Source organism: Ornithorhynchus anatinus, unplaced genomic scaffold (genome assembly GCF_004115215.2).
Source record: "Ornithorhynchus anatinus isolate Pmale09 unplaced genomic scaffold, mOrnAna1.pri.v4 scaffold_264_arrow_ctg1, whole genome shotgun sequence".
Classification (NCBI taxonomy): Eukaryota; Metazoa; Chordata; class Mammalia; order Monotremata; family Ornithorhynchidae; genus Ornithorhynchus; species Ornithorhynchus anatinus.
In genome coordinates, this window is record NW_024396743.1 from 2,054,326 (window position 1) to 2,079,465 (window position 25,140).

Genomic DNA, 25,140 nt, shown 5'->3' on the forward strand with positions numbered 1-25,140 from the left:
GGCAGGGAGGCCGGCGGGGAAGAGGCCGATGAAGGTGGAGTCTAGGAGTCGGGGAGTGGGGCAACCGGGGTGGGGGGGGAACAAACCGGGAGCCCCCACGCCCCCTCTCTCCGGCTCACCTTGTTGTACCAGCCGACGATCAGCTGGAGGTTGCCCACAAACTTGCGGAAGGTCTCGTTCTGCGCGAAGAGACTCTCGGCGCCGGTGGGGATCGCTTCTCGGTGCTGAAAGTTCAGGTACTTCACCTCCCGCAGCACGGCCACCAGCTGCAGGGGGACACGGTGGGGGACAGGGCCGCCGGCCACCGAAGGGTCACCCCCGGGACGCCAGGCCGAGCCCCAGAGCCCGGTGACACGGAGAAGCCGTGTCCCCTAGTGGGGTGGAGCCCGGGCCTGTGAGTCACGAGGACTCCGACTCCATCACTTCGGCACAACAGTGCTCTGCACACAGTGAGCGTTTAACAAATACCAACATTATTATTATTATTACATGAAGTCATCGGGTGACTTGATGCGGAGAAACCGTTTTCTGTTTTTTTCCCTATGGGATTTGTCACTGGGTGCCAGCCACTGAACTACGTGCTGGGGTAGTTACAAGTCTGTCAGGTTGGACACAGTCCCTGCCCCACATTGGGCTCAATCCCCATTTGACAGATGAGGAAACTGAGGCCCGGAGAAGTGAAGTGACTGCCCAAGGTCCCACGGCAGACGAGTGGCAGAGCCGGGATTAGAATCCGTCTGCTGGGTGAATTCGCTGTGCCCCAGTTGCCTCTTTTGGAAAATGGGGATACAGACTGTGAGCCCCATGTGGGGCAGGGACCGCGTCCAACCACGTAGCCCGCCCCTGGTGCTTAGTACAGTGTCTGGCACACGGTCAGCAGAGAAGCAGCATGGCCTAGTGGCGAGAGCCCAGACTTGGGAGTCAGAGGACGTGGGTTCTAATCCTTGCTCCGCCACTTGTCAGCTCTGTGACCGTGGGAAGCAGCGTGGCTCAGTGGAAAGAGCCCGGGCTTGGGAGTCAGGGGTCACGGGTTCGAATCCCGGCTCTGCCGCTTGTCGGCTGTGTGACTGTGGGCAAGTCACTTCACTTCTCTGTGCCTCAGTTCCCTCATCTGTAAAATGGGGATGAAGACTGTGAGCCTCACGGGGGACAACCCGATTCCCCTGTATCTACCCCAGCGCTTAGAACAGTGCTCTGCACGTAGTAAGCGCTTAACAAATACCAACATTAACTTCACGTCCTCTGTGCCTCCATTACCTGTAAAATGGGGATTAAGACTGTGAGCTTAAAACCTGATTACCTTGTATCTACCCCAGTGCTTGGCACGTAGTAAGTGCTTAACAAATACCATCACTATTATGAACAAATGCCAGAAAAGGAAAGAAAAAGAGAAAAGAGCCCCCAGCTGGGGCCCGGGCCGGAGGCGTCCGCCTCCCCGGAAGGGACGAGGTCGGGAGGGGGCGGGAGGGGCCGAACGACTGACCTCTTTGCTGAAGTTGACGCGGAGGAGGCCCGTCTGCTTTTGTCTCTGGATGAGAGGCTGCTCCAGGTTGAAGTGGCATTCCCGGTCCACGCGGGCCACCCACCGCTCGTACACGCGCTCCCGATACCGCCACAGCAGGGCCATCATCTCCTCGTACTTCCGGTACACCAGCTTCGCCTCGGGGCCGGACATCACCCTGCCGGGCGGGGGGAACGGAACAGGGGAAGGCCCGGGCCGCGGGTCGTAACGCCCTCGATCGTACGTATCGAGCGCCGACTGGGTGCGGAGCGTTGGACTAAGCACTTGGGAGAGTCCAATACAACCTAGTTGCCCACAGCGAGCTTACGGTCTAGAGGGAGAGACGGACTTTCATATGAAAGGGACGCAAATCCATGTCCGCTGGATTTGCACATTCCCAGCCTCAGTTCCCACGTCTGTAAACTGGGGACCGTGAGCGTGAGCCCATGTGGGGCAAGGACCGCGTCCAACCTGACCAGCACGTATTTCCCCTGGTGCTTAATACAGTGTCTGGCACATAGTAAGAGCTTCATAGATATCATCAAAACAAACTCGACTTCCTCGGGCCTCAGTGTCCTCATCTGCAAAAAGGGGGTTAAGACGGTGAACCCCACGTGGGACAGAGATCCGTCCAACCTGACTAGCCCGTGACTACCCTCGCGCTTACTACCGTGCCCGGCACGTACTAAGCGCTTAAATAAACGTCAAAACAAATTCAACTTCTCTGCGCCGCGGTGACCTCGACTGTAAAATGAGGATTCTGACTGTGATCCTCATGTGGGACAGGGACCGTGTCCACCCCGAGCAGCTTGTCTCTCTCCGAACGCTCGGTAGAGTGCCGTGCAAGTCGCAGGCGCTTAACGGATACCGTACACAGAAACAAACCCCGGCTCACGGGTGGTCGAAGTGTCGCAGGTCTCTCACGGCGGCTTGCAGCCGCTCCTGCAGCATCAAGCTCCACTGCAGCCGGCCCGCCACGGGGGGCATGTTCTTGCTGATGGCGGGGGCTTCCGGGTCGGCGGGCACGTTGCCCGTCTGAGCGTCGTACAGGACCTTGGCGCTGTCCAGCTCGGCGTCCAACATCTCCAGCAGCATCGAGTACCGGGGCACGACTTCCGCCATGATCAGGGGGTGATCCAGCAGGCCCCCGAACATGTGCATCAGCTAGAGGGCGAGGGGAGACGGGTCCCGATCCACCCTAGGGAAGACATGGCCTCCCCGCGGACCCGGCGCCCACGTCCACATCTGTCGCTGATTTATTTCTATTCACGTCCATCTCCCCCTCTACACTGTAAGCTTGTTGGGGGGAGGGAATGTGACCGTTTATTCTTCTACTGGACTCACCCAGGCGCTCAGTACAGTGCTCTGCACACAGGAGGCCCTCCGGACGGACTCCTAGGTCGCCTGGGGTCGCCCCTGGGTCTCCCGGCCGCCCCCCGCGTCGCCCCCCTCCCGCACCTTTGCCCCCGACTCGATGGAACTGCAATCCTCAAACGCTTGGCAGAAGATGGTGGCCAGCCGGCGGTCCAAGTCCTTGATCTTGATCTGGAAGTTGGCGTAGTCTTCGTCAAATTGCTGCGGGACGGGGGTAGACCAGGCCGGAGGAGAGGTCAGTCGGTCCCGTGTGGGGTTCAGGGCACGACACTCCCCCCGCTGCGTTGGCCCCAGAGGGGTCCGGTGGGATGCCACGACCCGGCTTGCCCCCTCCCCCCGCGTCCTTAATAATGATGGTGGTACTGGTTAAGCTCTTCCTCCGTGCCAGGCTCTGTACCAAGTGCTGGGGCCGACACCGCCCAGTCGGGTTGGACTCAGCTCCTGACCCCCACTGGGCTCCCAGTCTTCATCCCCATTTTCCAAATAATAATAATTGGGGTACTTGTCGAGCATTTACTCTGTGCCAGGCACTGGACTAAGCCCTGGGTTGGAAACAAAGCAAATCGGATTGGACACAGCCCCTATCCCACATGGGGCTCACAGTCTCAATCCCCTTTTACGGATGAGGTAACTGAGGCCCAGAGAGGTGTCGTGAACTTGCCCCAGGTCACCCGGCAGACAAGGGGTGGGGGTCGGGATTAGAACCCATGATCTTCTGACTCTCAGCCCCGGGCTCCAGCCTCTACGCTAGGGTACTGAGGCCCAGACAAGCGAAGCGAAGCGCCTCGCCCGAGGTCCCAGGGCAGAGGACGGGGGACCCGGGTCCTTCGGACTCCCGGGCCCGGGCTGCAGCCACTCGGCGGAACTGCCTCTCTCCGTTACCTCGTGGGAGGGATCCAGGGGGTCGTATTTGCAGTCGGCGAAGACTTTGACCAGCTCGAAGACCTCCTCGTAGATCTGCTGCACCTGGTGGCCCAGGCTGTTGCCGCGCACCCCCCCCCAGCTCCATCTTCTCCAGCTTCAGGAACTCGATGGCCGTCTGGTACAGCTCCTGGAGGGAGGGGGCACGGTGGGGGGCGGGGAGAGGGCCGGGATTAAGCTCCTCGTCGGGAGGCAGGGAAGGTGTCTGCTTTCTCTTCTATCGTCCCCTCCCAAGAAGTCGAGCGCCCCGCACTCAGTGCTCTGCGCCGGGTAAGCGCTCATTACGGTTGAATGAACGAAGTGGGCCGGGGCGGGCGGGATCGTCCCGTTACCTCTATGGTCTTGAGCCTGTGAAAGAAGCGTTCCATCCTGGAAAACGCCAGAAAAGAAGGGAAATCCCACGAGACCGGCTCCTTGCCTTCCTGCCAGGGTGAGACGGGTGCGGGATCAGCCTCTCCCGGTCCCCCCCTCCCTTGGCTTCTCCCGGTCCTCCCAGACCCCGCCCCCCCCCCCCCCCACCAGGGACCTTGAAGAAGCGGGGCATCTCCTGGCGGCAGAATTCGTAGGCCCGGAAGATCTCCTTCACCACCGACACAGACAGGGAGATCCCGGTCAGCACCTCCTCGATCTCCCCCTGCAGACCCTTCATCACTTCCTCCGGGCTCAGAAAGTTGCGCGTCTGCGAGGGAGACAGAGCCGCCCCCGAGGGTGGGTGGGAGCTGGGCGCTCTCACCCCCTCCGCCCGCATTCCCGGTGCCACCTTGGCTGTTTTACACCCCGAAGGCCAGCTTCCGGCAGAGGCGGAACGGCTACCGGGGCCTGCTCATTCTGGGAAATTAGCAGCTGCAGTGGCAAGAATAATATTATTATAGTATCTGTTTAGCACTTACTATGTACCGGGCACTGTACTAAGCGCTGGGGTGGACACAAGCAAATCAAGGTGGACCCGACCCCCGTCCAGCCCGGGGCTCACCGTCTTAATCCCCATTTTACAGATGAGGCACGGGGAAGCGAAGTGGCTTGGCCAAGGTCACCCGGCAGACCGGCGGCGGAGCCGGGATTAGAACCCAGGTCCTCTGACTCCCAAGCCTGTAGTTAGTAATAGTTGGAGTGTAGTTGGGAGCGTGAGACTCACCAGCTCGATTAGCTGGTTACAGATCTCCTGCAGGATGACGACGACTCTAGACAGGGTGTTGTAGTAGGCGGAGTTGGCCCAGATGAACCCCACGGTGGCCAGCACCTTGCTGAGAAACGGAGGGAGCTGCAAGAGGACACGGAGAGCCGTCAGCCCCGTTTGGGACCGCCCGGCGGCGCGGCCCGGCGGTTAGAGCCCGGGCCCGGGAGTCAGAAGGGCCCGGGTTCTCGTCCCGCCGGTCTGCCGCTGCGTGACCTCGGGCGACTCACTTCACTTCGAGAAGCAGCGTGACCTAGTGGATAGAGCCAGGGCCTGGGAGACACAAGGACCAGGATCCTGATTCCGGCTCCACCAGCTGTCTGCTGCGTGACCTCGGGCGAGTCCCTTCGCTTCTCTGGGCCTCGGTTACCTCATCTGTATAATGGGGCTGAAGACTACGAGCCCCACGCCCGGCAAGGATTGGGTCCAACCTCATTAGCTTGGATCTACCCCAGGGCTTAGTGCAGTGCCTGGTACATAGTAAGCGCTTAACAAATACCATACTAAAAAACCCCAAAACTCCCCTTTAAAAAAGAAATTCAAAACACCATTAAGTTTTTTTTAAAAAAACCCAAAAAACGGCAACAAAACTGATCCAGTCCAGTTGTCCAAGGTGCACCTGGTCCCACCCTCCAGGGGGTTGGAGGCCGACGAGACCCATCACTCACGCCCAGGGGCGACCCACCTGGGAATAGTTGGCCTGCTCCATCTCCTCCAGCAGAATCTGCAGGGGCTTCAGGTACAAGACGATGTCTTCTGCTTCCTTCAGGCCTGCGGGAGGGCAGAAGCCCACACGGGTAAACGGGGGAAGGGGAGGTGCTCAGTACAGCGCCCGACCCCGGCCTTCCCCCGGGCCCCCTACCTTCCCGGACGTCCCGGTACACGACCTGGAGGGACGGCCAGTAGCAACTCTTGGCCTTCTCCAGAATCTCCGCGATCTTGCTCACTTTGGGCCTGCTCAGCTGGAGACCAAAGGTCAGCGGAGAGTCGGCGTCCCCGCCCTGGTTGCCCCAGGCTCCGTGGGGCGTGGGGGCTGAGACCCCTCGGTGGGCGGCGGGAGGTAGGCACAGTTCGAAGGGAAGCTCCCTTTAGGCTGGAAGCTCATCGTGGGGAGGGAACGGGTCTATCGACTCTGTTCTATTGGACTCTCCCCAGCTCTTAGTTCAGTGCTCTGCACACGGAAGGCGCTCGGTAAATATCACTGATTAACAGGCCCATGAGGGAGCATTCCAGCTGTGAACTCTGTTCATAATTTATCCGTGTTAGCCGTTGTCTTCCTCTCTTGACCGTCAGCCTGTTGTGGGTAGGGAACGTGTCTATCAACTCTGTTCTACTGGACTCTCCCAAGCGCTTAGTATGGTGCTCTGAACGCGATAAGCACTCAATAAATACCGCCGATTAACACCAACCTGGATGCAGCCTGGCTCCACAGAAAGGGGCTGGGGGCGGGTCAAGGGATCAGGGTTCCGGTCCTACTCCGCCCCTTGATGGCTGTAGGCGAGTCACCTGACTCTCCCAGACTTTCACCTCATTGTGGGCAGGGAACGTATCTACTAACTGTCATTCCGTACTCTCCCGAGTGCTTAGTACCGGGCTCGATAATGATGATAACAGTCTAGAGGATAATCAGGTCCCACATGGGGTTTGCAGAGTAAGTAGGAGGGACAATCTCTATCTTGCAGATGAAAGAACTGAGGCCCAGAGAAGCGACCGGCCCCGGGTCCCTCGGCAGATGATCAGGCGGAGCCGGGACGAGACTCCAGGGCCGCCGACTTCCAGGCCCGGGCTCTCTCCCCTAGGTCGCGCCGCTCCCTCACGGCACCATGCGGGCCGGTGCTCAGCGCATAGTGGGTGCCGGAGAAGCCCCCTCAAAGCACTGCTTCGCCGGCCTCACCCCTGCTGGGGCCCGAGGGGAAGGAGGAGGGCGGCACCTGGTCGTTGATGCACTGCAGGTTCATCCGCCGGGCGGCCCAGAACTCGAACTCGGCGCGGGGCAGCGGGTTGAGCCCGTCCAGCAGCGGCTGGGCCGAGTCCTTGCTGAGGACGTCGCGGATCTGGTGGGACCAGTCGATGATGATGGTCTCGATGGCGTGGAGCAGCAGGTTGTCCTGAGACGGCGGCAGGCTGAAAGGATGGGGTGGGAGGACGGGGGGCCCCCGGGGCCCGGTGAGCGGCGGGGATCGGGGTCGGAGGGCAGAGCCCAGGACCGGAAGCTCGTTGGGGCTCCCGACCCTGTAGTGCCGCGTTCCCCTCAAGCGCTCAGTCCGGTGCCCCGCACACGGTAAGCGCTCAACAAATGCGGTTGAACGAAAGAAAGGATGAACGAATGGGGAGGGCCTCCCCCCGACTCGAACGCCCCCGGCCCCGGAGGGCGCTCACCCCTCGAGCGAGGAGGCGGAGCCGTCCAGCCTGCGCAGGTGCTCGGGCACGGGGAGCAGGGTCTTGCCCTTGATCTTGCCGCCCATGATGAACATCTCGTTCTTCAGCCGGTGGGCCTGCCGCACCACGTCGCCGCACACCACCTTGGGCCACCCGGCCGTGTTCTCGCTCTGCCCCAGCAGCACGGTGATCACCTGCGGGGGCCGGCCTGTCCGTCGGGGACCCCCTGGGCAGGGTCGCCGAGGGGGATGTGGGCAGGGGGATGTCACGGCTCCGCCGGCGTCCATCTCCAAGCCCACGCGTGCCAGGTGGCGGGGGAGTACGGGCCCGGACTACCTGGGCGGACCGGGGGGCTGGAGGGGATGGGACCGGGGGGGTCCCGAACGGAAAACGGTTCCGCGGTGGCTTTGTGAGAGGGCGGAGCGGCGGGGGGAGGGTTGGGGGGTGCCCAGAAACCCCCCGACCTGGGGTGGGGATGTGAACTGCCTCTCGGGGATGGGCCTGGGAGTCCCATGTGGGACGAGGATTGTGCCCAAACTGCCCCAGCGCTTAGAACAGTGTCTACCACATAGTAAGTACTTAAATTCCCTCAAAAAAAAGCGGGGTGGAAAAGAATCCACGGAACCTCAAGGGGAGAACCTAGGCCCGGCAGCCCGGGGACCTGGGTTCTAACCCTGACTCCCCCTTGCCCGGTCTGGCGCGGTTCCTCTTTTTACATTATCTCAAGCGCTTACTACAGCCTTCGGCACATATTAAGCGCTCGGCACATAACTCGGACGAGAGTAAGCTTGCGGTGGGCAGGGAATGTGTCTGTTCTACCGTCCTCTCCCAAGTCCTCAGTACAGTGCTTTGCACACAATAAGCGCTCAATAAATACTATTGAATGAATGAATTATAAGCGGGGGGCGGTGCAAATAGATTGGAGGGTGGCCGGCCGCGGGGGACGGCCGCTCCCCACCTCCTCTACCACGACAATGAGATGCTCCACCGGTGCGGCACTGATTTCCCCGAAGGTGAGATCCCTGCGGTAGGTCTCCTTGGTGACGTCGGTTTTCTTCCTCTTGACAAAGTAGGCGCCTTTGCCCTTGAGGGCGGACGGGAAACCGAGGCTGGGGACCAGCATGCCGGCCGGGGTCAGGGAGAACACCAGGGAGCGGGCGTCCGCCTTCTCGAAGAACTCCATGAAGAGCGAGTGGCCTTCCTCGCTCCCCATCAGCTTGGCCCACTTGTCCGGCTTGAACCTCAGGCTCAGGGAGCTGAAGCCCTCCAGGTACTCCATCCGCGGGTCCTTCGACATCGTCCCGACCCGGCCACTGCAGCGAGAGGGACCGTGGGCGGTGCGGCCTCGGGCTCGCCTCCTGCAGGACCCCTCTCCGCCCGATTCCTCAGTCAGTCAGTCGTATTTACGGAGCGCTTACTGTGTGCCGAGCACTGGAGTATGCGCTTGGGAGAGGACTTGTACAGCGCTTAGTTAATCTATGTATATATCTATAATTCTATTTATTTACACTGATGCCCGTCGGTTTGCTTTGACGCGTATATGTCTATAATTCTATTTATTTCTACTGATGCCCGTTTACCTGTTTCGTTGTCCGTCTCCCCCCTTCTAGAAGGTAAGCCCGGTGTGGGCAGCGACTGTCTCTCTCCACTGCTGAATCATATTTTCCAAATGCTTAGTACAGTGCTCTGCACACGGCAAGCGCTCAATAAATACGAGTGAATGAATAAATGACAATACAACAATTAACGGACATATTCCCTGCCTACAATAAGCTGCCGGTCTAGAGGGAGATGACAGACTATATTCAAACATATTTATTGAACGCTTACCGTATTAAGTGCTTGGGAGAGTACAATTCAAAGATAAACAGACACATTCCCTATCCACAGTGAGCTAACAGTCGAGAGGGCGGCGTGGCTCAGGGGAAAGAGCCCGGGCTTGGGAGTCAGAGGGCATGGGTTCGAATCCCCACTCTGCCGCTTGTCAGCTGTGTGACTGTGGGCAAGTCACTTCACTTCTCTGTGCCTCAGTTCTCTCATCTATAAAATGGGAATTCAACACCTGCCGATTATGAGCCCCGGGGAAGGACAAGGATCGTGTCCGACCTGATTATCTTGGATCCGCCTCCCGCCACCAGCGTTTGGCACGGTGCTTGGCTCGTAGTGAACGGTGACCGAATGGCACCGTTATTAGGGAGCGGGATGGGAGAACAAAATGTAAGGAAAAGGGGGAGATTATCTGGAATCTGCCAGCACGGTGCTCTAGACTCTAAGCAGGTTGTGGGCAGGGAATGTGTCTTATATTGTTCTCCCCAGCGCTCAGAACAGTGCTCTGCACCCAGTAAGGGCTCAATCAATATAATCGACTGACGCACAAGGTGAACGCTTTATCACTGTGAGCCCGGGATTGTCTCTATCTGTTGCCGAACTGTACATTCCAAGCGCTTAGTACAGTGCCCTGCACATAGTAAGCGCTCGATAAATACTATTGAATGAATCAATGCCCTTGTTATCACGACGAAGTGTAGGTGGGGGGAGTGGGGAGGCCGGCTTTCAACGGGTAACCGTTGGCAAGTTGGCCCGGCTGCTAACTTGCCCCATTAGAAGCCACTCACCCTAAATCCTTGCCAAAGCTGGCTGCGGTTTCCGAACTCACAAGGGACACAAAATAGCTTCTTTCCCGTCCCCGAAGTGGCTCGGCTCTGAGGCTCCAACTGTCACGGAGCTACAGTGACCGGTACTGACAGTTGACAGTTTACTAGACACCCCCCTTCCCCTCCCCCCCAGCTCCGACGCTTGAGCAGGGGAATGTGTATACTTCCCAGGCATTTAGTACAGAGCATTTATTATTATTACATTTGCTACTCTCTCCCCCGCCCCGAGCCCGGCCCTGAAACTTGGGTAGGGGACTATGTATTCTTTCCAAGCACTTAGTATAGAACATTTATTATTATTATATTTGCTGCCTCCTCCCTTTTCCCTCCCAGCTTTGCCCTGACACTTGGCCGGAGGAATGTGTATTCTTCCCAAGCATTTAGTACAGAGCGTCAATAATAATAATTATTAATATTCATTATTATTTCCGACTCTTTGGCATTGCCCTCTCCCAAGCGTTTGGTGCAGTGCTCTGCACACGGTAAGAGTTCAAAAAGTACCCCTTAGGAGGATGATTCAAGAATACTTCACATAGTGAGGAGAGGTGCGGTGGGGGGAGGAGGAGGGGAAATGGAAACCAATTTTTGCTTTAAAACAGACTCCACCTGCCTAGACTCTTTAACCATTACTTAATGTTCATTCCCCCTATCAAGTATTCATAATAATTGAACTCTTGAAAGCACAACGTTGTATACTAAGTGGTCGTGAAAAAACAATAGGGTTAAGTAGGCACAATCTATGCCATCCTGAGGTTGACGGCAGGGGTGGGGGCTTTTTTTGAGGTCCCCCTCGCCCCCGAAAGAGCAGTGAAAGTAATTTGGGGTTCAGCCAGACAGGGGGCCGGCTGAAGTTGGGGGGTAACACCCGCCCCCCAGCTCACTCCACACCTGTAATGGCCAATTTTCAAATTAGTACCTTCTGCCCACACGTTTATTGTCTTAGTATACTCTCCGAGCGCTTAGTACAGTGCTTTGCACAAAGTGAGTGAGCGAATGAATGAGGAACAGATTACAAATGGGGCAGAAAACCAGGATTTACTGAGATCAGAGGGAGCGGCCCAGTAGAAATAAAAATGATAATGTTGATGACGATAATCATGGTATTCGTTAAGCACTTACTAGGTGCCAAGCACTGAACTAAGCGCTGAGGTAGATACAAGGTTTTCAGGTGAGACAGTCTCTGTCCTGAAAGGGGCTCAGTCTTATTAAGCAGGTATTGAAGCCCCACTTTACATATAAGAAAACGGAAGCCAGAAAATAGAAATGATATTTGTGAAGCACTTACTTTAATAATTATGATATTTGTTAAGCGTTTACTATGTGCAGAGCACTGTTCTAAGCGCTGGGGTAGACACATAGTAATCAGATTGTCCCACGCGGGGCTCACAATTTTTAATCCCCATTTTTACAGATGAGGTAACTGAGGCACAGAGAAGTTAAGTGACTTGCCCACGGTCACACAGCAGACAAGTGGCGGAGCCGGGATTAGAACCCACGACCTCTGACTCTCAAGCCCGTGCTCTTTCCACTAAGCCACGCTGCTTCTCTAAGTGTTCGCTTAATTATGTGTTAAGCACTGTTCTAAGCACTGCAGGGGAAACAAGCTGATCAGACTGGACACAGTCCATGCCCCGCATCCCCCCTTAATCCCCCCATTTGACAGAGGAGGTAACTGAGGCCCAGAAGTGAAGCGACCTGCCCAGAGCACACAGGGCGGAGCCGGGACTGGGAGTGCAGAGACGGGATTATAGACCCGCCTGCTGTGTGACCCTGGACAAGTCCTTTAACCTCTCTGGGCCTCAGTTCCCTCATCTGCAAAACGGGGATGAAGACTGTGAGCCCCACGTGGGGCAGGGATTGGGTCCAACCCGATTAGCTTGTATCTTCCCCCGTGCTTAACGAATGCCAAAAAAAGAAAAAAAAATCTATAAAATGGCTGGCTGCTGTGCCTTCTTCTGACTGGGCGCCCCGATGGGGGGGGGAGACAGGCAGGCACAGCGCTTCGCACAGAGTAAGCGCTTCCCAAACGCTCCATTGACCCTTCTTCGTCGCCTTTATTTGCTCCCCTTATTCACCCCAACTCCTCCGCCCCACAGCGCTTCCATCCTTATCCATCATTTATTTTGGGGGATCGATGCCCGCCTCCCCCTTCATTCAACCGATTTATTGAGCGTTTACGGTGGTCAGAGCACTGTACTAAACGCTTGGAAAGTACAATTCAGCAATAAAGAGCGACAATCCCCGCCCACCCGGGGCTTCCAGGCTAGAAAGGGGGGGACAGACAGCAAAACGAGTAAACAGGCAACAATAGAAATAAGTAGAATTATAGCCATATACACAGCGAAACAAGTAAGCAGGCATCAAGATAAATAGAATTATAGCTCTATACACATCAAAACAAGTAAGCAGGCATTAATATAAATAAATAGAATTATAGATGTGCACATATATACACTTGTGGGGGAGGGTGTAGAGCAAAGGGAGGGGTTGGGGGTGATGGGGAGCCGAGGAAAAGGGGGGCTTAGTCTGGGAAGGCCTCCTGGAGGAGGTGAGCTTTCAGTAGGGCTTTGAAGGGGGGAAGGGAGAGGGATTATTTGGGGGATTTGGGGAGGGAGGGGATTCCAGGCCAGAGGTAGGACGTGGGCCAGGTGAGAACAAGGCCCATTGAGAAGGTTAGCACCAGAGGAGCTGCTCTTGGTGGGCAGGGGGATGTGTCTGTTTACCGTCGTAGTGTCCTCTCCCAAGCGCTTAGTACAGTGCTCTGCACCACCGTAAGGGCTCAGGAAATACCACTGATGGATTGCTCGTTAACAGGGGCTCAACTGGGCCAAGATTGCTGACCCCCCGCCCCGCCCCCCTTCCGATACTTCCCTCGGCAGCCCGGCCGGGGGTCGCCGGCTCCGTCCACTCACCAAAACGCCAAAGCCGGTGGTCCAGAAGCCCCCCGCCCACCTAGGGAACAAGTGTGGTCTCCCCCATCCCCCTCCTCCCGGCAGCCCCTCCTCCCGCCCCCGGATTGGCGGGGCTCCAGCTGCGGGGAATTGGCCACTAATCGCCACCCTCGTGCTTTTCCCTCCCTCTACCTTCATTCATCCATTCGATCGTATTTTTTGAGCTCTTACTGTGTGCAGAGCACTGTACTAACCGCTTGGGAAACGACGGTGATAATGATGGTATTTGTTAAGCGCTCACTATGTGCCAGGCACTGTTCTAGGCACAGGGTAAGTGCTCAACGAACACCACCCTTATTATGACTTCTCGGTGCCTCGGTCACCTCATCTGAAAATGGAGATTAATGTTGGTCTTTGTTAAGCGCTTACTATGTGCAGAGCACCGTTCTAAGCGCCGGGATAGATACAGGGTCATCGGGTTGTCCCACGTGAGGCTCAAAGTCTTTTAATCCCCATTTTACAGATGAGGTAACTGAAGCACAGAGAAGCTAAGTGACTTGCCCACAGTCACACAGCTGACAAGTGAGCCCCTCGTGGGACAATCTGATGACCCTGTATCTCCCCCAGCGCTTAGAACAGTGCTCTGCACATAGTAAGCGCTTAAATACCATAATTATTATGACCATCAGGCCTCTTTTTCAGCGACCATGGCAGGAGGGAGGGTATGGCCTTGGCGGTCTGCCCCACCCCTCGCCCCCGAAACCCCATCCCACGTGTTAAAAATGACACCACAGGCACTGAGGGAAGGCAGCTCAGGGCAAGTTTGGAGTTTTATTTGCTGCAGTTCCTTGGCGCTAGTTTACAAGGCAAAAAAAGAAACAAAAAACCAAAAACAAACCAAAAAACAACCGGGAGAATAATTATCATTATAATAAAAAAAACCCTGTCGGTGAGGCACGCTCATTTCTTTTTTTTTTTTCCTGTTTTGTTTTTTGCACAAAACTTTTTTTTTAAACAAATACAAAATAATCTAAAAGGAGTTATTTACACCTCTGATAAATAGACTAATACTGAGCTGGGTGCCTTGGTGGGGCAGGGGGGCCAGGGGGAGGAGGGGGATGGAGCAGAAGGGTCTCCCAGCCTCCCCACTCCGAGTCTCTGCTATTCCCATTTTGCCTCGATTGGTCTTAGAGAGACGCACAGGCCCAGCCTGGATTCTCTTTGGGAATTCCTGCCGTCATCCCCACGGGGTCTCTCGCCGGCCCGGAGACCCCCGCTTCCAGAGTCGCTCATCTTTTGCCGGGCAGGGGGAAGCCCAGGACCGGCCCCCTCCTCAGAACTATTCCGCAGAGGTCTTGGTCTTCCCTGGAATGATTTAGTGCTGAAGGGCAATGGGGGGATAGAAGGAGAGGAGGAGGATGAAGAAGAGGAGCACGAGAATGAGGAAGATGGGGAGGATTATTGTTGTGTTGTACCCTCCCAAGCGCTTGGGACAGTGCTCTGCACACAGAAGGCGCTCAATAAATACAACTGAGTGGATGAGCCCCGACAGGGGAGGTTGTCCCCTTGGTCATGGCGGGAGCCACGGCTTAGTACAGTGCTCTGCACGCAGTAAGCACTTCATAAATAAATAGCCATTCAACTACTACTAGCCTCTCTCCTGCTGAGTCCCCAGACCGTAAACTCAGGTTGTGGGCAGGGAACGTGTCCGTTTATTGTTATATTGGATTCTTCTAAGTGCTTAGTTCGGTGCTCTGCACGTAGTAAGCGCTCAATAAATATATGACTGAATGCACGATTGAATGAAGGAAGGGGAAGAGGAGGAGGGTAGGGAGGAGGAGGGTGAGGAGGAGGATGGGGAGGAGGAGTTCAAAACCCTGTGAGCAGGAGCGGGCAGGTCCCGGGAGTGGAGGGCAGCAATGTATGTGGAGCGGAGGCCGCGGGCTGGTTGGCCGGGCCGCGAACGGTGAGGGCCCGGGGGGGGAGGCTAGGCCCACTCCCTCCTCTAAAACGAGGACTGGAGCATCTCAGGAGGTTCAAGGGCCAGATCTGAGGAGAAGGTAGTCAGATCTGAACGCCGAGGGCGGGGGGGGCTTGACTGGGGGGCCGCCCCCTCTTCAAAGTTCGGTGAGCACGTCGTCTGGTGCAATGAAAGAAACGGCTGATGTCTCCTTTTAAAAAGCTGGGCCGCCGCTTGCGGGAGTTGGGGTCGTGGCCGGGGAGGTCTGGGGGGGGGGGGGGGTTGCCCACCTTCCCGTCATCCCCCCGGCCGTCCCCTCCGTCCAGTCCGCGCTCCCCCCGACCCGCCCCCGGCTCTGTCCCGCTCCGGAGACCACCGGCCCCTTCCCCTCCCCGATATAACCCTGTGCCCACGAGACCCCTGGTCTAAGACATACCTGGGCAGGACTGCCCGCAGCTCCTTTAAGATTAAAAATATATCTTTATAGTGTGTGGCTTCTCTTCTGTCCCACCCCTCTCCTTAATATAGATTATCTATTTATACAGGGGTCTCGGGGGTGGGGGTGGGATTTCTTCACAGGAAAATCACCGCTGAGAGGTAAACACCTGGGGCTCCGCGCTCAGACCCGCTGAATGGCGCGGGTGGTGGGGGGCACCAGTCTGCTGATGAAAGCTCTCGTCCCTTTTTTTGGGGGGGAGGCTCCCAGAAGCCCCCTTTTGGGGGGGCTGCTTTTGGTCGCACCCGCTTGAAAACAATGGCGAAAGCTGAAGCGGGTCCCCGGGGGGCGGGGGGCTGGGGATGGCGGTAGCGGGAGGGTCAGGCCCAGCGGCCCACCTGCCCTCTCCCGACCGGGGCCGGGGGAGATCACGGGAAGGGGACGGGTCGTCCCGCCGCGGCCTTAGGTTGGGGGGAAGGGGAGGACTGGGAGCCATCTTGGCCGGCCTAGGTGCTCAATGTCTCTTTGTGGATGACACTTTCTTCTTTCGGGTGGCCAACATCTCGTAGAAGGGGTCCTTGCTGATGGCAGCCCTGGAGCAGACAAGGGTGGGAGACAGGGGGACGGGGAAACGGTGAGCAGGAGGGAAGACAGGATACATTTCAGTCATTATTATCGTTATTATTAGTAGAGTCGCCTCACCCGCCCCCAGCACTTATGTACATACCTTTAAAGTATGCATGACAGATTATGTGTTTATTCATATTAATCTCTGTCTACCTCTCTAGACCGGATGCTCGTCACGGGAGACACGTCTGCTAATCCCGTTGTACCGGTCTCTCCCAAGCGCTTAAGTCCAGTGCTCTGCGCAGAGTAAGCGCTCGGATACCACTGCTCAACTGTGACCTTTGGACTTCTGATAGTCGCCCCACCGTCAACCCCACAGAATTTATGTACATACCTTCAAATTACGTATTATAAATTACACATTGATTCACATCAACGTCTACCTTCCCCTCTGTCGTTATGGGCAGGGAACGTGTCTGCTAATTCTGTTGCATTGGACTCTCCCAAGCGCTTAGTACAGTGCTCTGCACATAGGAAGCCCTCAATAAATGCCATTGATTGATTCCAAGGTCACTAACCCGCAGGGTGACCTTAGGCAAGTCACACAACAATAATAATAATAATAATTGTGGGACCTGTTAAGTGCTTACTATGGGCCGGGCACCGTATTAAGCGCTGGAATGGAGAGAAGACTCCTCCGGGCCTCAATTTCCTCCTCTGTAAAATGGGGATTCAATCCTCCTCCTTCCAATTAAGACCGGGAGTCCCATGAGGGACAGGGAGTGGGCCCAACCTAACTAACTTCTATCTATCCCGGCACTTAGTACAGTGTCCGGCACCTAGTAGGCGCTTAAATACCATTTAAAAACCCCCCAGAAACTGTTTCAGGGCAGGGAAGGGGGCGAGGGGAGTAGGCGGCGGTTTCCCGGGGCTGCGGCCTCCTCGGTCCCGGATGTCACTTACTTGATGCACTTCATCCACTCTTCCTTCTCTTCGGGCGTCGGGGCGGAGATGCGGTAGACCGTGTGGTTCCCCTCTACCACCCGCCCGTCTGCTTCCGTCTTACAGGCTTTGATCACCTGATCTTTGTTATCGGGGATGTACAGCTCGAAGCAGTTCTGGGGAGGAACGGTTCCTTGTCACCCTGGACTGGTGAGTGCTCTATTGGACTCTCCCGAGCGCTTAGGAGAGTGCTCTGCGCACAGTAAGCGCTCCGGACATTGAACGAGTGAATGAATGGGAGGAGGAGATGAGGGGGCATCCTGGGAAAGCGGTGGGGATGGGTACAGATGTCGTCTCTTCCTCCGACCACCCCACTCTCCCCAGGGACACCTCAAGGGGGACAACCACACTCCCCGGGGGAGGAGGAGGAGGACATCCGATCCCGTCGCCCCGGAGGAAAGTTACCGACCGAGCCACTCACGTGTTTCTTGGAGTCTTCCACCTCCCGGATACTCAGGTTCTCCAACGGGATAATCCCCCGGGGCTCCTTATCCTGCGAGATGGAGCAACAGGAGACGGGACTCGACGTATGGGCACCCCGACATCTGAGCTCCTTCCTTTCTGCTCCCCCGCCTCCTCCCCGCTTCCCTGCTCCCCAGAAGGGATCCAACGGATCTGGATATCACCCGCTCCCTTGGGTCCCACGTGGAGCTCAGAAGATGACCTTTGAGGGCCCACCTGCCTCAACTCCGAGCCCTCTCTTTGGTAATAATAATAATAATAATAGCATTTGTCAAGCCCTTACGATGTGCCGAGCGCTGTATGTGCCAGGCACTGGGGTGGATACAAGCCAATCGGGTTGGGCCCCGTCTCCGTTCCACGTGGGGCTCACGGTCCCCATCCCCATTTCTTACAGATGAGGTAACCGAGGCCCAGAGAACTGAAGCGACTTGCCCAAGATCCCACAGCGGACAAGTGACAGAACCAGAATTCTGACTCCGAGGCCCAGGCTCTATCCATTAGGCCACGCTACGGCCCGTGCCCTTCTTATTCCGGACTCGATGCCGTAAAAAAAAGATCCGCTCTACCATCATCATCATCGGTATTACTCTAGCCTGGGACCGGCGACCGACTGAGTCTCAGTCAGAGGATCGTCAACTGATCTTCCCCCGGCTTGGTTGCCGTTTTCTCTCCCCTTCTCGCCACCCCAGACATCTCTGCCGGGCAAGGCAAGACCCCTGGCCCAAGACCCCGGCTGTCGGCGGCATTTCCGCCGGCGCCTCTCCCCCGCCGGCCCGGGGAGGCTGATGAGAGCTCACCGTCGTGTACTCGAAGTAATAGAGGCAGTTGTCCGTCAGGATGAACCAGCGCCTTTTCCACGTCTTCACTCTGCCGCCTGTCGGGGGGAGGGGAGGCGCGGGCTCGACACGGCACGACGGGGCAGGGTGCGGAGCTCTTCTCGGGGAGGGCGCAGGGGGTGGCAGGCGGGGGAAGGGGACGAGGGAAGGGCGAGGGCAGGGTAGCACGGGCGCTCTCTAGGCTGAGCCAAACGCACGGCCGCGTTCTCGGACACACAACGGGAGCCAAGACAAAAGCATCTTTCACAGAGGGCGGCATCTCGGGGGCACAAGCGGAGCGAAGCGAGCCCGAATGACGTCTCCCGGGAACAACTGGGACGGAGGCTGGGGGGGTACCGAGCGGAGCCGGGAGTCCGACCGGCGGGGCGGACCGACGTGGCGTCCGGGGAGGTCCGGCAAAAGGTGGCTTGGGGGAGCTGGAGCCCCGGGGGGGTGGGGGGGGTGGCGGGGGACGCCCGGGACCCCCGGGTTTACAGAGCCAATCCCGGGCACCCTCGGGGTGGGCTTGTGGAGAGGCTGCGGAGGGATCGGGGCTGGGAAGAGGGAGCCTTTTACTCCCCTCATCGACAGACGCCGAGGCCGTTTCCCAAAACTGCCTGCTGGCTCTAGCCCTCCGGCCTACTTGTTTAGGGACCCAGGGTCCCCGGCATCCTCCACCCTCCTGAGGGAAAGACACCCCCCCCATCTTAGCCTGGACGATGACTGACGTGTCCGCGGAGGCTCACCATCCAGGCAGGACTCTGTACGTCCCCTCTCTCCGGTGACCGGACGGGCATCCGAACAGCCTTCCGGTCACCTGGAGCCCCGCGGCTCCCCCGGAACTCGCCCCCTCGGGGGCCTGCTCCGATCTGGGGGCGGGCGGGGCCCTTGTCGGGAGGCTCCAGCTCCTTTTCCCATCCTCGGCCAGTGTTGATGAGGGCCAGGAGTTCCGTCCCAAGGCCTCGGGGGTTTCCCTTCCTTGACCTTGACAACCTCCTCCTTCCCAGCCTGTCCCAAACTGCCCCGAGAGGGATCCGAGACCATACGGAGCAGAGGCCCACCACCTCCACCGCCATGCAACCTCCTCCCCTCCCGCCTCCCAGAGCCCCCGAGCGGGAAGTGGGAAGGTTTTGAGAAGGAAATGGAAAATCTTTCCACCTGCCAAGACCTGTGGTGGAAAGCCCCAAACCCGTGATCTGTTGCTAAGGAAACCAAGTCCACGTTTTAGGCTCTGGCTGGGGATTTGATCGGGAGGTAGAGGTTAGGTGCCTTTTGACTGCCTCTCCGTTGGGAATTCGGGCCTTCTAAAGGCCGACTGTTGGAATTCTGGACGATCCGGACCTTGACTTTATTTATATTAGCATCCGTCTCCCCATCTAGACCGTAAGCTCGTTATGGGCGGGGAACGTGCCTGCTAATTCGGTTGTACTGTACTCTCCCAAGCGCTTAGCAATACTAACTGTATTTGTTAAAGCACTTAGCACGTGCTGGACGCTGTACTAAGCGCTGGGGTGGTTAAAAGCCAATCAGGCTGGACACGGTCCCTGTCCCACGCGGGGCTCACGGTCTTAACCCCCATTTTACAGACGAGGTCGTTGAGGCACGGAGGAAGCGAGGTCACGGCCCGAGGTCACACAGCAGCGGACGAACGGCGGAGCCGGGATGAGGACCCAAGTCCTTCTGACTTCCAGGTCCGGACTCTATCCCCTAGGCCACATCTAGTTCGTTCAATCGTATTTATTAAGCGTTTACTGTGTGCAGAGCACTGTGTTAAGCGCTCAAGTTACTGCCATCCTGTGGGTTCTCACCTCGGAACTAGAAATGGAACTCCCCGTCCCCCCCCGCCACCGAAAAATGAGAGATTCTATTAAACTTCAGAGCAACAAACTCTTTGGGGGCAGGGGACATGTCCTGTTTCTGTCCTATTTCCCCAAGTGCTTAGTACAATGTGCTGTGCTCAGGGGCAGCTCGGGAGAACCAAGTCAGAGGGCCTGGGTTCTAATCCCAGCTCTGCCCCTTGGCTTGCTGTGCGTCCCTGGGTGAGTCCTTTAGCTTCTCTGTGCCTCGAGTCTCCTCTTCTGGAAAATGGGGATTCAAAACCTGTTCTCCCTCCTACTTTGACTGTGAGCCCCGTGTGGAACGAGAACTGTGCCCAACCTGATTATCCTGCATCGATGCCAGGGCGAAGCATAGTGCTTGGCACTTAGTATGTGCATAACAAGTACCATAATGATCGTTATTATTATTAATGATAATAATAATAAACACGGAAGATAGGGCAATCAAATATAGTGTGAGTAGAGACCCGTCCACTTGATGGGAGACTGCTCTCTAGGTGACCCCCCAAATCTCACCTGTTAGGGAACTCGAGCACAACAGAGCGCTCACCCCACTACACTGGCCGGTGCTCGAGGGCAGGGACTGTATTGGCCTCTCCCTAGAGGTCCCGTCCAGTGCTCCGCACAGGGCGAGTGCTCAGTAAATACCATCGATCGATCCACTCCGGTCTTCCCCCTGCCCATGACGGGCCTGAGGCACGACTGGGGGGGGGGGCTCCTTCCTGTCCGCCCCGGGGCCCTTGGCGAGGGGAACGCGGCGAGGGGGTAGGAGGGAACGGAGCTGCCCGCCCCCGTCCGGCGGGGGACCACCTGGAGCGGCCCGCAGGAGACAGCAGAGCCCCTCGGCCGGCCTTCCGCGGCTCCGGGACAGATGGCACCAGGAGACGCCGCCCCCCACCCTAGGTCCCGGCCCCGGCAGGACGAGGACAGACAGAGAATGAGCGGACGGAGCACTGGGAGCGCTGAGAGCACATGGGACAGTCCCTGTGGAACTTACGCGAACATCTCCCAACCCGGTCCCCCGAAGTCCTTCTTTACTTCTCCGGGGGAGAGGCAGAGCCCCCCCAACACCCCGCAACTGTGCCCCTGTTGGCACCTTAGCTTGCCCTCGCCCCCTCTCAAATCCTGCTGCACTCCTTCAACCGAGTCCAGACTACTAACTCTACCGTCCCCTCCCAGACGCTCAGTCCAGTGCTCGGCACACAGGTAGACTCTCAGCTCCAGAAGGTCAGGGATCGGGTCTACTTACTCTAGTGTCCCCTCCCGAGCGCTCAGCACAGTGCCCTGCACACAGTAATGCTCAAAAACTCCCACTGATTTGGCTACTTCCAGCTCTGCTTCCAAAACGCTAAATGCAGAAGCCGGGGAGCGATGATCGGGAAGCGGGTACGGGGCCTGTGGGGTGGAGGGGGGAGCGTCTCCGGTCGGAGTTGCCGGATGAAAGAAAGCAGGCGGCGGGTGGATGGGTTCTCTCTTCACCCGGGGGGCGCAAGCAGAGGGTGGGCCCAGCTTCACTTTCTAGACCGGAAGCTCGTGCCGGGAAGGGGATGTGTTCCGCTAGTTCTATTCCTCTGTCCTCTCCCGAGCGTTCAGTCCAGTGCTCTGCACACGGTAGGTGCTTGGTAAAGACTCCCGATTCCCTTTGAGCTTGGGCGTCTCCCTTGAGGCTTTGTTCCTCTAGACTGTCAGCTCGTTGTGGGCAGGGAATGCGTCTTTTTTATGTTCGCTGCACTCGGGGGGGGCGCCCAATAAGCAACACTCCCATTATTAAACTAAATCAGAGGGCCCGGGTTCTAATCCCGGATCTGCCACTGATCTGCTGGGTGACCCCGGACAGAGTCACTTCACTTCCCTATGCCTCGGTGACCTCATCCGTAAAACGGGGATTGAGACTGTGAGCCCCATGTGGGGCAAGGACTGGGATCGACCTGATTAGCTTGGATCTACCTCAGCGCACAGAACGGCGCTTGACACCGTGTGAGCGTTTAATAAATACCAACATTATTATCCCCGGCCCCGCGATGAGCTTACAGTCTAGGGACGAGCTCACAGTCTAGAGGCAAGTTCCTTTAGTTTTTAGTGCCTCGGTTTCCTCGTATGAAAACGGGGATTCACTACCGGTTCCCTCTGCATTTGGGTTTTCACCTTTTATTCACCCTCCCTCGGCCCCACAGCACTTACGTCCACACCCCTCATTTATCGGCCGTTGCCCCCTCTAGACTGTGAACTCCTTGTGGGCAGGGAACGTGTCTACCAACTGTTCCACCGGACTCTCCCAAGCGTTCGGTACAGTGCTCGGCACGCGGGAAGCACTCATTAAATACCCCCGATGGACTGATTTCCCTCTCCGACTTCGCCGCGAGCCCCGCGTGGGCCGGGGACTGTGTCTGAACTGATTATCCCCTCTCAACTCCACCCCTTAGTCCAGTGCTGAGCACATAGTAAGCGCTTAAAAGCCTCGATCATTTACCTCCCGGCCCCGCCCGACTCCAGAGGGGAGGATCCCGGGGGTGCGAGAGAAAGGACCGAACCCTTCGAGAGGAGGTCGGCGGGGCCGCTTGAGTCCCCGACGTGGGACGGGAGGAAGTGTCGGACCCTGGGGCTCTTTAAAAGTTGTCCGAGTTCTGACCCCTCGGCCCTGCTCCACGTTCCCTAGGGACTGTGCGCAGTCAGTTAGAAGCGGCGTGAACACCGTCACCAGCAAATCAGAAACAAAGTCAACCAAAAAAACAATCAGAAACAAAACAGGAAAAAAAAAATAAAAAGCAACCCAAAACCAAATCAAGAGAGAATGAAGCTAAGAAGCTGCAGCAATCACAGCGGGCCTGCAGAGAGCGAGCAAGCGGGTGGATGGGGGTTACATACCTCCTGGAATTTGGGGGCAAGGAATAGAGCCAAAATCATGGAAACATACAAACGAGGGAGAAAAGAAAATTAAAACAAAGAAATTAAACAGAGCTTCTTATTCCCATTACGCCCCGCGTCTGCCACGGTCCCGTCTGCCTGGGGAAGGAGGTGGTTGCCAAACCTCGCCGCCTTTGGGGGGCAAGTTTTCCGCTGGCCTTCGAACGACTCCCGCACCCCCACACCCGGGAACGCATCCCATCGGCCCGGGAGGAAACAGAGTCCGTTATTTCGGGCCCGATTAGGTTGCCCCGTCTTTCGAAAGCGGGAGCTGCGTCCGTGTGCTACTCCTGTGCCCCAGGCTCGCTGGGAATTCTGGCACCGTCAGGACCGGGAGACTTCTCGACATCCGGCCCGAGGACTTCAAGGGCCCTGGGGGAAAGGGACGATCCCAGAGTTTCATTTCGGTCGGTTCGGGCGGCAGGAGGCCGTGGGAGGCGGGGACGATGGGAGGAACCAGATGGCCGCTTAAAACGTTAAAAGCACACGGGCTTCCAGGTGGGTGGAGGGGGCATCTCCAGCCCTAGTCGAGGGGTGATGGACCTGCAGTGGGGGTACGCAGTGGGGGGTGGGGGGGGGGGGCGGCGCTGACTGCCGGGTCCTGCCGGGTTTACCGGAATCCCAGCCAGCCCCCTCGATTTTTCCGTCAGAACCCCCCAACCGCAGGGCGGCCCTTTCTCCGGGGCAAACCCAGATCTGAGGCGGCTGAGGCCCAAGTTCTCCGAAGCAGCGTCGGGTGTGTGGGGGCTAGGAGATGGTCCAAATCCCAGTCCGGCCTGGGATTCAGAGCAGGGGACCCTCTCCCTGTCCTCGGACCAGCCGTCGCGGGTCAGGGACGTTGAGAACCGGGCTCGTGTCAAGCCCCGGGGGGGGGGGGGCAGCTCATCTAAGTATGCCACGCTCAGACCTGCCACGAGTGTCAGCTCCTTGTGGGCGGGGAACGGGTCTCCCGACCGTTGAATCGGACTCCCCCGAGCACCCAGTCCAGCGTTCGGCACGCGGGAAGCGCTCGATAATACTGTGGATCGACTGACCGACAGCGCGTTTCCACGCTGCGTCACGGAGAGGGTGCGTGAGGGAACCGTGAGGGAATCTGGAGGGGAAGCGACGGCAGGACTGGCGCTGGGAGACGCCGCGTCTGCAGGGGACACGTAACCCCCGTCTTCGGGGATTTGAGGGGGCTCTTCGGGACGGACGTCAGCTGGCAGACGGGAGAGGAACTGGCCGCCGGTGGGTCCCATCTGGATTGGGGTCGGATGCCGATTTCGGGGGCGGTGACCTCACTGAGCCTCGCGGCCTCGGGTTTGATCCCTTCGCAGAAGCCGCTCGTAATAAACGGGCCGATTTCGCCCAAAATGAGCGCCCCACACCCCAAAACTTTTCCTATCCAGACAATCCTCCCCTTCCCCACCATGCAGACCAACGTAGTCGTGAGGAGGACGCACGGGAAAGGAAGGGGAAGACGTTCCAGACGCTTGCTCAAACGGGACTCAGAGGACGGAAGGGGGGCTGAGCCGTGTTGCGACGGGAAAGGGGAGAAAATTTCACCGCCGGGGGGAGACCAAGGGGGCTGGGGGGGGGAAGGGGAGGCTGCAGCCAGGGGTCTCGGGGTCGCCATGCACGTTGCATCTGCTCGGATGGGAGGCCGGGATGCGGAAGAAAACGCTAATGCGACGGGGAGGAGGGGAGGGGCCGGAGACCTAGACAGAAGTCGGGGCGACGGGAAAGAGAGAGGTGAACCCCCCTCCGGGGAGGGGGGTGAGGAGAGGGAACGTTCCTTGGGGGCTCCTTCCTGGGGGTCTCTGCGGAGAGGGAGACCCAGGAGGACGCGGAAGCCCCCGAGCGTATGCTGTTCAATCATGGCGGGGGTCTGATCCGGCGGTGAGCTTCCCGCCTCCCGCCTCTCTGTCACGGGGAGACGCCGGTGCCCGCCTCCCCCCGCCCCGTCCTCGGCCCGGCCCGACTCACCGAGTTTTAGCAGCCAGCCCTCCCGGTCCGGGTTGAAGAAGGTGTGGGTGAGGTCGTTCCCGTCGTCCTCCGGGATTTTAAAGGGCTCGTTTTTGATGCTCTCGTACAGGTTCTGGGAACGGAGACAGACCGGGGCGTCACCCCAACCTCTCGCCAGAGGCGAGGAACCGTCTCCTCCAGACTGTCCGCTCCCTGTTCTGTTAGACTCACCCAGGCCACCCGGCACTTAGCAAAGTGCCTGGCGCATAGTAAGTGCTCAACAAATACGACGGCGATTACCATTAATATCATTAG

General features: G+C 57.8%; 2 protein-coding genes across 5 annotated transcripts in view; both read right to left on the reverse strand.

Moving 5' to 3' along the window:
* The window catches only part of DNAH17 (dynein axonemal heavy chain 17), a 59,422-nt gene extending 49,338 nt beyond the window's left edge, over positions 1–10,084 (reverse strand). The window contains 15 exon segments of the mRNA XM_029056831.2: positions 120–266; positions 1,484–1,679; positions 2,397–2,665; positions 2,960–3,076; positions 3,758–3,874; positions 3,876–3,926; positions 4,129–4,218; positions 4,323–4,475; positions 4,932–5,057; positions 5,656–5,741; positions 5,833–5,932; positions 6,902–7,094; positions 7,350–7,543; positions 8,308–8,662; positions 9,965–10,084. Coding sequence (XP_028912664.1) covers positions 120–266; positions 1,484–1,679; positions 2,397–2,665; positions 2,960–3,076; positions 3,758–3,874; positions 3,876–3,926; positions 4,129–4,218; positions 4,323–4,475; positions 4,932–5,057; positions 5,656–5,741; positions 5,833–5,932; positions 6,902–7,094; positions 7,350–7,543; positions 8,308–8,646 — 2,178 coding nt within the window. The 5' untranslated portion in view covers positions 8,647–8,662; positions 9,965–10,084.
* A 5,230-nt stretch (positions 10,085–15,314) lies between these two features.
* The window catches only part of CYTH1 (cytohesin 1), a 66,663-nt gene continuing 56,837 nt past the window's right edge, over positions 15,315–25,140 (reverse strand). For 3 of the 4 annotated variants that reach the window (XM_029056974.1, XM_029056977.2, XM_029056975.2), the window contains exons 9-13: positions 24,846–24,958; positions 18,119–18,197; positions 17,281–17,352; positions 16,821–16,975; positions 15,315–15,883 (exon numbers count right to left, since the gene is read on the reverse strand). In XM_029056974.1, the coding sequence (XP_028912807.1) occupies positions 15,805–15,883; positions 16,821–16,975; positions 17,281–17,352; positions 18,119–18,197; positions 24,846–24,958 (498 nt within the window). In that variant the 3' untranslated portion in view covers positions 15,315–15,804. The remainder of the gene's footprint in view (positions 15,884–16,820; positions 16,976–17,280; positions 17,353–18,118; positions 18,198–24,845; positions 24,959–25,140) is intronic. The other variant, XM_029056972.2, reaches the window with a different exon arrangement.